General features: G+C 36.4%; 1 protein-coding gene and 1 long non-coding RNA gene across 2 annotated transcripts in view; one reads left to right on the forward strand and one right to left on the reverse strand.

The window, feature by feature from the left end:
- lrrc8aa (leucine rich repeat containing 8 VRAC subunit Aa) overlaps positions 1-2,575 on the forward strand; it is a 36,702-nt gene extending 34,127 nt beyond the window's left edge. Inside the window, exon 8 of the mRNA XM_083564062.1 lies at positions 1,616-2,575. Coding sequence (XP_083420188.1) covers positions 1,616-1,891 — 276 coding nt within the window. The 3' untranslated portion in view covers positions 1,892-2,575. The remainder of the gene's footprint in view (positions 1-1,615) is intronic.
- The window catches only part of LOC310738812, a 69,672-nt gene extending 62,304 nt beyond the window's left edge, over positions 1-7,368 (reverse strand). Inside the window, exon 1 of the long non-coding RNA XR_014537164.1 lies at positions 7,353-7,368. This is a non-coding gene — a long non-coding RNA (uncharacterized lncRNA). The remainder of the gene's footprint in view (positions 1-7,352) is intronic.
- Between the last annotated feature and the right edge of the window lie 4,244 nt (positions 7,369-11,612).

The raw sequence follows: 11,612 nt of genomic DNA on the forward strand, positions 1-11,612 counted from the left end.
ACTGCAAATAACATTCATTGAAGAGATTCATTGTTTCATTCATTTTTTTCATTACCAGTAACCACTTTTTCCTGGCAATAGTAGCAATGAATCCAGTGCTTATCCCAGAATCACTGGACACCGGGGTAGAAATAAACCTTTAATGGCTTTTCGGCCATTAAGGGCCATGCACTTTGGCAGAGGGGCAATAAAGTTTGGTCAGTCTACCTAGCAGCACATTTCTGGGACGGCAATGGAAACCCATGCGGACATTTAGAGAAGTGTTTTTTGAAAATCTATACATCACCCGTTTCCTTTTTTTTCTTTTTTTGGTTTGTTTGTTTGGGTTTGTCACATTGCAGTATTTGGGAAAAAAATGAAAATTTGGAGAGAGGTTACACAGACTTTAGAGAAAAAGAGCATTTTTTAAGGCCTCACACAATGTTTTTTCTATAGAAATGCAGGTAGTACTATAAAATATGACCCCCAACCAACCCTTGTTTTGTGTAAAAGCACCTCAGTTGTAGATCAGTACACTAGTAGTAATTTATCACTCAAAAATTCCTCCCTAATAAAAAGAGAGCTGATTACATAAATCTGGAATGAATTGTGCCTGAGTGTTGGTTCCCTCATTTCATTTCTCATTCATATAAAAATAAAATCAGTGTGCACGTGTCTAACTTGTTTAACAAGTTAGATAGATACGTGCGCATGTAACGTGAGTTGACTTTTTTTTTTTCCATTATTATTATTCTGAATACCACAAATGTTGAACGGCCTTTAATCAAAGTGTCAACATTTTTGCTGTGCTGCAATGGACAGTTCTGCGCATTCAAACACTTGGAGATTACAGCAGATTAACAATGAGGAAAGTCATTAGGTTTGTTATCATCCAGAAATCCGGCAAATCCTGTACAGCTATTATATAATTTTTTTCCAAATTTTTTCCAAATGGTAAACCAAATGCATCAGTAACATGGAAGTCTATTGCAATGTATACAGTAAAATTTTCATATACAGTACAGGTGGTCCCTGACACACAATGGCGATGTGTTCTGGTGACACCGTCGTAGCTTGAAAATATCGAGAGATAGCCTAGCCTACCCAGGAGTCGTAAACAACGGTGATCAGTATGGGGTAGTGTATTAATATTTTAACAAATAACAGCACATAATTTAGCAGAACAGAACAATTTATTGTACCATATTTAACCTTACAGTATATATGTATGTGGCAGTGGGCAGGTGCACAAATGCCAGTTTGTGAATGGAGCGCGGAGTTTCAGTGTCTGTCAATGGCTTTAAAAAGGACAGAGATAAGATCTAAAATTGGGTTCAAAAACCATAAAAACCGAGATAACTGAACTCTGTTGACGGCTAATTAAGACATCTCACAAGGCAGGAGATGTGTACTTCCTGGCAGCGTCCCAACATGGCATACGAAAGTCGAACCGTCATAAACCGAGGACTACCTGTACTTTAAACTACATTTAACTCGAAACGTACAAAAATTCTAATCCCCCTCTGATATTGCGAGATGACACCAAGGCATCATAATCACATTTTTATCATTTGTAAAAAAAGAAACATGAGGAAAAAGCTTTTTACCTGTTTTCTTTCTTACCGTCCTCTTTTAGATCGAGACGTTACCACCTGAGCTGTTCCAGTGCAAGAAGCTTCGGACTCTGAACCTGGGGAACAACTGCCTGACTGCACTTCCATCACGTTTCGGAGAGCTCACGTCTTTGACACAGCTGGAGTTGCGTGGCAATCGGCTAGAAGGCCTGCCCGTGGAGCTGGGCGAGTGCCGCATGCTGAAACGCTCAGGCCTGGTGGTGGAGGAAGAGCTCTTTAAAACTCTTCCTCCTGAAGTGAAGGAGCAGCTGTGGAGAGCTGACAAGGAGCAAGTCTGAGAATGAACTCAACGTTTAAAATGGGGGTTTTTTTTAGTATTTTTTTTTTATTTTTTATGTTAGTTGTTTTTATATATATTTAGTGAAATACAAGGTTGATCCTTGCATAAAGCCAAGAAACGTGGAATGAGGAAGGAGGATAAAGACTTTGGACAGGACTAGTCCTGTACACACACACACACACACACACACACACACTTCAGTGCCACAGGCCAGTACATGCAAACTATAAGCTAAACTGCATGCAGACGCCGCGCTAAATCACAAAATGACTGAACGCTTTGATGGACAGGAGAGAAACGCAAACATAAAACATAAAAAAATAAAAAATGACGAAACATACTCTCCACCGCCAGGGCCTCCCAAGTATAATGAAGGACTTTTGTTTATATGCGTGTTTGGGACGCAGTCGAGCGAACACCAAATATGGAAAGTAATCATCGTCTCTGTTGTCAAGACGACGGTCCTGCACTATCATTGCCTTAACTCCTTAGAACAAGGATATCTAAGGAAGTTTTTTTTATTTTGCCAACAAAAAAAAAGTGGACAACTACAAACTGACGTGTTTGTATGAGTCAGTTATGTGCGTAAATTTTTTTTGTTTGACCGTAAACAATAATGTTTCTTTTTGTCTAAACAGTCTTATGTCCCTAGGATTATGCTAATAAATGATTCTGGATACGATTCTCACCATTTCATTTACGAATATTTTTTGTACTCAACCAGTGAAAGAAAAACCACGACGCACCTGCATATCGTACACATGGAAATACACTTCATACCTTTAATAGCAAAATGAACCTACACGCCCATCCTTACAGTCAAAGGGGAAAAACGCTCACTTTACTGAAGTCATTCTCAAAACAAATCCCCCTACACACACACACACACACCAACCAGTGAGTTGTTGGTGTGTCAGAGTCTGTGTTTATTCATAACTAATGCTTTCACACACTGGGTGGGTTGAGACAGACAACAGAGGGCTTTTTGTTCCTTGGAGAAATTTTTTTTCAAGATCAGAAATTAACATCAGCACCACTAGAGATCAATTTGAAATTACCACCACCATCTTGGAGATGAAAAGAAGAAGAGACTTTGTCAGCCATAACATTATGACCACCTGGCTAATGTTGTGTTGGCCCCCCTTTTGCTGCCGTAACAGTCCTGACCAGTCGAGCATTAACAGCATTAACTTCAGCTGTTTGAGCTACAGGAGCTCGTCTGCCTTCGCTTCCCATGCGCATTGATGAGCCTCGGCCACCCATGACCCTGTCCCCCGGTTCACGACTGTTCAGTCCTTGGACCACTTTTGATAGATACTGAATTCTGCAGTATCTAACCCAAAAAATGGCCAGACTAGTTTAAGATGTAGAAAGGCTATATTAACTTAATCACTCTTTACAACTACAGTCCACAACGCACTAAACCAGAGGTCTGTAATGACCAGGCCATGGCCCCCTACTGGGCAGTGGATCATTTGGTACTGGGCCACCCAGGAAGAATAAAAAAAAAGTAACAATTTTTATTGAATTTTGGAGTCTGCAGGGTGTATTAAAAGAAAAAAAAAAAGATCATTTACTTTGTGCCAATTTTCCGGCACATTTTATTGGCAAGCCAGACAGAATCTCAGTGGGTCAGTGAAGGTCCAAAACACGAACCAGGACCCTCAAGGCTGCAGGCGCCAGGATGTAATAAAAGGTAAGCAGAAGCCTGTTATACTAAGTTTTTTCCTTTGCATCACTAAATTAAACTCCCACTGATTCTGCATTAGTTTGATTTTTATTATATATGTAATAATTGTGTTTAATAGTAATATACAATGCAGGTAACAATCCCCCAACCCACCCAGGGTCTGTGGAAATATTCTCTTGTGTCAAACTGGTCATTGATGCAAAAAGTCTGGGGACCCGTGACACTAAACCTTTGCAGTAGCTGAGCTTCAATGGCAGAATCTGCCTCAACGTTAAATGTGTTGTGTGGTCTTGTTGAGATGCTTTCCTGCTCACCACGGTTATCAAAAGTGGTTATTTAACATTTCCTGCACACGAACAAGTCCAGAGATTTTCCTTGTTCTGCTCGCTTACTTTTAAAATCACTAAAAAATGTAATATTTTCCTCCATGCCTTTGAAGTGAACATTAACTGAGATCAATATCAGATAACTGATAACATACCATTGCTCTTCATAAAGTGGATAGTGTTGGACAAATATATATATATATATATATATATATATATATATATATATATATATATATATATATATATATATATATATATATATATATATTATTATTATTATTGTTATATTTTTTTATTTATACCAACAAGCCATTTTATCATCACTGGGCAAAACAAAAACAAAAAAAAAAAACAGGCCTGTTGAAACTGCAGCGCCTCCTAGTGGTGACAATATAATTTTAGACAAGATTCGAGATTTTATATAAAAATAAAAAACTATATTTAACTATATTTAAATGTGCAAAATTGTATCGAACGGAATGAAATATAACAACAAAATTAAAAACAGGAAACAATATTACAGCAGTACCATGTAACAAAGTAATGAAGTTTAAGCAATGTGTAGAATTACGATTAAATCGGTGGGTAGTTTTGTGTCAATTTACAGAATTTAAATTATTAATTACAAATACCAAGTATGGCAATTAATTAGGCTGAAATAATTCAAATATTAGTGAGATTTTTAACACCAATCCTCATAGCATTCATAATCTAACCCTAATCTAGGAAAGCAATTAGAAATTGTGTTTTTCTGTAAAAGTTCATATAATGTTTACAGAGCGCAAATATAGCAAGTATTAAACTTTACTGCAAAATGCCAAAAACTACTCAAAACTACTTGTTTAACCCCCACATCACGTAGTGCAATTTCTCGTTGCTTTCATCAAATTGTGAATGCTTTTGCACATTCATTAAATCGATTGTGTACAATTCTCTGCTGTTTCCTACGTTATCAGTTGTTTTTCATGTTGATCAAAATATATCGTACTGGTTTCACCTGAATAGTTTTAACCCCAAAACATCTCGGCATCAGTTCATTGCATAAGTCTTTGGATGCTAAATGGTCAATACAGCTTCTACTAAAATCTTTTGTCTTGAATTGATCAATTTTGCAGATGAATCTTTAATGTCACTCATAAGAGTGTGTGGTTTCGGCAACAGATCAACCAATAATCAAATAGTTCTCTAAAATAGGTCAAAGGGGAATCTAGTGAACGTTCAAATGGCGAGCATATACAGACAGAACAAAACACAGAATAACAATTTCTAAAAATGGATGAAGAACGGACACTGTTACAGTATTACAGTGAAAGTGTGAATCCTGTCCGGTCTCTTGCACACAATATATATAATATGCGATTAACTATAGCTGCTGCTATTGATTATTTTAGAAAAGCGAGTATTCTAGCGATTATTCCATCAGTTAATCGAGTAATCATATAAGAAGTACTTTTTCTGTATTAAAGAGCTATACAAAATAAGAAGAAGACAGATCACTTAAAATAAACAAGTCATTTGTCTCCTTTTTAGAAAAAAAAAAAAATTGTATTGCTAAAATTGCATTCAAGAATATCTGTGAAAACTAAACTTATTTAGTGCATTTAATCGTCCGTCCGTCTGTCTGTCTGTCTGTCTGTCTGTCTGTCTGTCTGTCTGTCTGTCTGCTATGTAGCAGGACCCCATGTTTTGTGTAGAGAACAGAGCCCCGCATCTCACCTAAACAGAGAACACACACACACACACACACACACACACACACACACACACACACACACACACACACACACAAACACAAACTAAATTTTTTTTTTTTTAAAACAAACCTTGTTTGTTCCCTTTTCTCTACATTGTGTTCTGCTTACTCCTCCCTGACCATGTCAACACCACATGTCCTCTGCGAATCCAGACAAATTTTCCATCATAGAACTTAAATTGTAAAAGACAAATTTTTAGTAATTTTAGGCAATTTATCATAGAAACATTGTTTTTTTATTATGATCTCTATCCTCCAATGCTTTTGTATGGCCAATGTGTAATATAGCTGACATTAAAAATAGACAATAAGTCTATTTCTTCCCGTGGGCTTACCACCTGCAGGAGGGACCGTAAGGGACGGTGCTGAGAGGATTGGGCAGCAGTCGAAGGCGGGGGCCTGCTTAGACTGCTGCCCCCGCAACCCGAATTAAGGATAAGCGGGAGAAAATGAATGAATAAGTCTATTTTTAATGTCAGCTATATTACACATTGGTCATTTTAAATTGTGCAATTAGATGTGATATTTTACAAACGCACTGGAGTATAAAGATGAAAAATAGGTAGCAATATAACAATTAATATGTTAATAAAAACACCATGTTTCTATCATAAATTGCCTGAAATTTCTGAAATCTTCTACTATTTACGTTCTCATATGTGCAATTACACGTCATTTTACATCTGCATGTAAAGTTTTAAAATTTCTTGTTGTGCTAAATGTTTGGTCTTAGAGAAGTAGTCATTCTAAAACAATGGTAGTCATAAATTGGTCATTTGGAAACTGCGGCAGTCTGTGATTGGTCATTTGGGAACAGCGGAAATTAGTGATTGGTCACTAAGAAACAATGATATTTGCTGATTGATCGATAGGCTACAGTGTCGATTGAACTTTGGAAAACAGTGGTAATCAGTGGTCACTAAAAGAACGATGGTATTCTGTGGTTGGTCATTGGGAAACTGAGGTGATTGGTCATTGTGCAGTGGTGAACGAATTACACAAAGCATGTACTTGAGTAAGAATTACTCTATGTAAGTATGTAAAAAATTACTCCAGTAAAATGAATGATGCCCTAAATGAACCACACCATAAACCAACATCTCCCACATTGATGAGTTTCAGCTTTAAAAAGCTCCTCTCTGCTTCAGCTACTGTCACTGGATGAGGAAGAACATATTCTTAGAGCAGTCCATAACTTTAGATACATTTCAGAACCAAGAACCAAACAATTCCTTTGATAATTGTAGCCATAGGATACATACAACATCTATATGCTTATAATATATGTCTTTCAAATCAGCCTTTAAACTGCACTGGAGATTCCCCTTACTGACCTCAGTTCCTTTTCAGTACAATCACAGAAAACCATCACCTTTATTAAAGGTAACCAAAACAGAAAGTGCTGTTTAACTACAATCCAACTGGACTAGTTTGGTTATAATTGCTTTGTTGCTATACACACCATGATAAATACATTCTATACATACTATAAATTATAATGTTATGCAAGAAATTGTAACTAAGTGATCTACAGGTACTAACCTATTTCATTAAATGCATTAGCCTTTACTATCCTCATAACAAGATGAGCATACACACCTTTATCGGTTGCACATTTCCCCCCTACTTCTTCCCTCTTTTTTTCTGAATTGGGCTCCTGAGGGTTTAGACGTCGTTCATTGATCACGAAGTTGAAGGAAACCACTTCTATCAGTAGCAGTGCTGTGAACTGAAGAGAGCATTCAGTTCAGGACAGTCACTAATGTTTGCTCAAAAACTTACTAGGATTTTTATAAAAAAAACAAAAACAACAACAACTCTAAACTGGATACACTAAATCAGAAACTCCCATTGTACACTCAGCGAGTCTAATCTATCTAATTTACAAAGGGATCTGATCAATGAATAGTCCGGCAATGCAGTACTATAACAATCATGTCTTCAACATGCTTTGCATATTAATATGCAGCCAAAGACATGCAAAGTGTTACAGCCTACACAAGAAAAACAGAACCAGCTAAACTGAAAGAAAACTTTTTTTGATCAAAGTTAACAATTTATCTGCCTAATTTAGTCATTGTGTCAGTCACCATGTACTGATGTCATTAATCTGAGTAGTTTGCATTAAAACGGTTTACAGGTTAGTGTTAATTGTATACTTAAATCTCGATTGGCACTGATTTTGATAACAATTTTAAAGATAGTGTGCCCTCCAAAAGGGCAGAAGTGCAGTTAAACTATTGTAGTTGCATTTAAAAGATGAGTCCAAAGCATTAATGCACCGACTCGATAGACCCAGATGTCTACATGAACATTATCAATAATAGGAATCATTCGAGTTCATCATCATTATTTAATTTTATACAATCTTAAAATAGTCAGTTCGCCTGTGTTCATAAAGGAACGGCAAGAAGTACATTTCTTCTTCTCCAAGTGCAGCTAAGTGCTGTTGTGGCTCCGCCCAAAGGACCCAAGCTATGAAAGGGTCCTAATCCATGGACTTTTGACTTATTCAATGTACCAATGTACTCTTCACTGTGTCCTGTTTAAACAATCGTTTTTACAAGTTAGCTGTCACGGCTACAGGATGTCACCAAACGACAGTTTAGCAATTGCTTGAAAGGGACACGATTTTAAATCATGCTTCCATTGTAACAGTGTTTTACACTGCACTAAGTCTTGAAATGGTTTTGCGTTACACCAAGCTGTGGAATGCTATCATGTGTTGTGATTTCCTTCACTTTCTTTCTTGATGTTTTCTCTTTACTGTGGTAATCTTGTAGGTGCATCCCCATAACTGAGGCCGATGTGATTTGCATCTCGATGCGTAATCAATGATACGATACATTAAAGATACGTTTGAAGCATCCACCGATGCGATGTGATACGATTCACCCCATTATCATTCAATTTCGATTTGATTCAACACAATGCGATTCAATGCAATATGATGCCATGGAAATAAATATGATGCTAAACAATTCAATTAGGTACAGATTGTACGCTTTTAGTTCTTTGGTTCGGACAGACAGCAAATCGAATTTTTACTTAGGTGCCTTCTGACTTCTAATGCATGGCGTTAACAGGAGTTTGTAGGGCAAAAAAAGGAAGAAGGATTAAATGAAATCAGACATTCTTTTCCTGTTCTGTTTCCATGAAGATGCAGCTCTACCTCTGCCATGTTAATCTGTATTCTGTGTGACTCTCATGACGTGCCTCAGACTCCGTAGTGTTGTGATACGTCATATTCACATAGCAGCAGTGGTGCTGAGAGTTTAGGTCACAAATTATTGGTCATTTGATGATAAATGATAAAAGTATGAATGAAATGAATTAAAGTTTTACCAAATCCAAACCAAATCAGTCATTACATTTCCACTTTCACAGAAACTCATAACCGGTGTATAAATGTTGCAGGATTGGGAATTACTGTAGCAGCAGTAACAGTAACTGTGTAGTTGTTCATTCCTGTCTGTCGTAATGACTGCCAGCACCACTCTCTAGTTATGTGCTTGGTGTGAAAGGGAAACTATATTCCCCTAAAAGTTCTATTTACAAAATGGTCCTGGGGATGGATAATATAAATACGCCTTGTGTAACCTATTAGCATTAGAATAAAATCATTAGCTATACATTGTGATGTTTTGTTTACCAATTATCTAATATTAGGTTGCAAGTAAAGTGCTGTAAAAAAAAAGTAATTGTCCCTCTCCTAGTTTAATATTTTTTTATTACACAAATATGAGTAAATACATAATGCAGTTTTTAAATTATAATTTCATTTATCAAGAAAATAAAGCTGTACAAACCTGCCTATGTGGATTAGAAAACAGGGAGTGCTGGTGTCCTAAATCAGGGTCACTTAAGTCTAGGAGAAAGGACACCACTCCCATTCTAGCATATTCTAGCGGAGTAAGAACAGGCGCTTTTGACAATGGATTGGACTGTAGTTAAAGTCAACAGTCTGCTAAATTGTTTTAGGACTACTTTTCGCTTCTGATCATCATCACTGTACCCTGCAACATCTTATATATGCTATAAATGGACATTCGGTGCAACCCAGATGAGGATGGGTTCCCTCTTGAGTCTGGTTCCTCTCAAGGTTTCTTCATTATGCCATCTCGGGGAGTTTTTCCTTGCCACAGTCGCCACCGGCGTGCTCATCAGGGACAAACTTACCTATAAAGAACATATTCACGTTTAATCACCACATTATCTGTGTAAAGCTGCTTTGAGACAATGTTCATTGTTAAAAGCGCTATACAAATAAAAATGAATTAAATTGAATTGAATATCAGCTCATTATTAAACCTTGCTGGAGTTGGATTAGGTGAAGCAGATGAGAGAAAACCATGTACAAGGGAGTGACTGTCTGACACTGGAATTGAGAAACACTCTTCTATATCTAGTAATGCCATGGTTACACTGTAATCCGATTTGACATGCTGAAACCACCTGATCCTTCAAGTCCCTGAGACAATCTAATCTCTCTTCCTTTCTCTCGCTCTCTTTCAGTTACATACAGTGAGCTCACCATAACTTCATAGATTATATGACTTTATAGATTATAACAGTTACAAGGTTGCCACAGCACTGAAAAGAGATCTTTTTTTATACAAATAACAATAAAACGAGTAACTAAATAAACCATCACCCAAACTAACAACCCCTCAGTCAATCTGCTAAAGTAGGAATGAACAACGTATTGTGTCGGACATCCAGAAGGTGAGTCAAAACTTCCAATTTTTAACTTTTATTTTTTTGCAGATAAAGATTAAAATGGCAGATTTCTGTAGGCATTTTTGCATTTCTCCCAAATAGAGGTTGTTGGTTTAACGCCTAACAAATAAACGAATCGTTTACTCACTCTGGATATCAGGAATGATAACTAGTTTTATTGATTTGCTCCTTTAATTTGTTGATCTGTCCATTTATATACACTCTGTACATTTGGAGAAGAAAAAAAAGGAAATTCCTAGAATTTTACATACGCATTAAGGGGCTTTGAGCGCTGGATAACATTCTGCACAAGTAGATTCATTTTAGTCCGTACAAAAGGGGATTCCTTTCAGTTCTACATTTCTAAAAATCATTCTTTAATCATTAGGAAATTATCCTGGCTCATTTATGATCATGATATTTTAAGTTCTGCTGAGATTTTCAAAAAAATGGGAAGCAGAAGTGACCAGGTAAAAAAGCATTTCAAGACAATAAGTACGAAATAAAAATGCAATGGTATGTGCTATTATAGGAAAATACACCAAGGATTTGGTTGTGTAATGCAGTCGATCTTCAGGTCAAAGTTTATGTCTGTGCCCATGATAGCTTCAGATTCTTCTTCTTGGCTGATGGGAGTGGATCATCTTCGACTGTCTCATCCGTTAAAAAATGTTAAGCTCCTAACTGTCCAGATCAGCTCCGATCTAACATGAGATAATCATATAACTTGCATAATTGAAGAAAGAATCTCTCATGCTACATCAGACATGCTACGTCATATTTACAGTACTATGGATTTATTTAAACAGGTCTGGATTTTGGAAACGCCTTAAAATAACCCGAGTGGATTCCTAAACTTCTTGGACAAAGACTTGATAATTCGATTTTTAGAAGAAAGCAGTAATTTAATGTGACAGGATTTCAATGTATTATCCTTAAAACAATTAGTATTCCTTACAGAACATATAAAAAGAGCTAAAAAGACATCAGTTGTCTTTTATAATACAGGTTTTTAAATTAAACTGTTGTAAATATGATTTCATCCGAAAATCATGTGATAATTCCCTTATTTGAATTGTTCTGACAATTATTTCATTGTATAATTCAGATTTAAAGTTTATAGGTTTTAATAAGTTTAAAGTTTAATAAGTTTTAAAGGTTATATGTTCGCTTGCATGTTATTTCATGTGTTTTAATGAATATGAAATAATTTCATTGGAAAATATCA

The sequence above is a fragment of the Silurus aristotelis genome (genome assembly GCF_946808225.1).
Source record: "Silurus aristotelis genome assembly, chromosome: 16".
NCBI lineage: Eukaryota > Metazoa > Chordata > Actinopteri > Siluriformes > Siluridae > Silurus > Silurus aristotelis.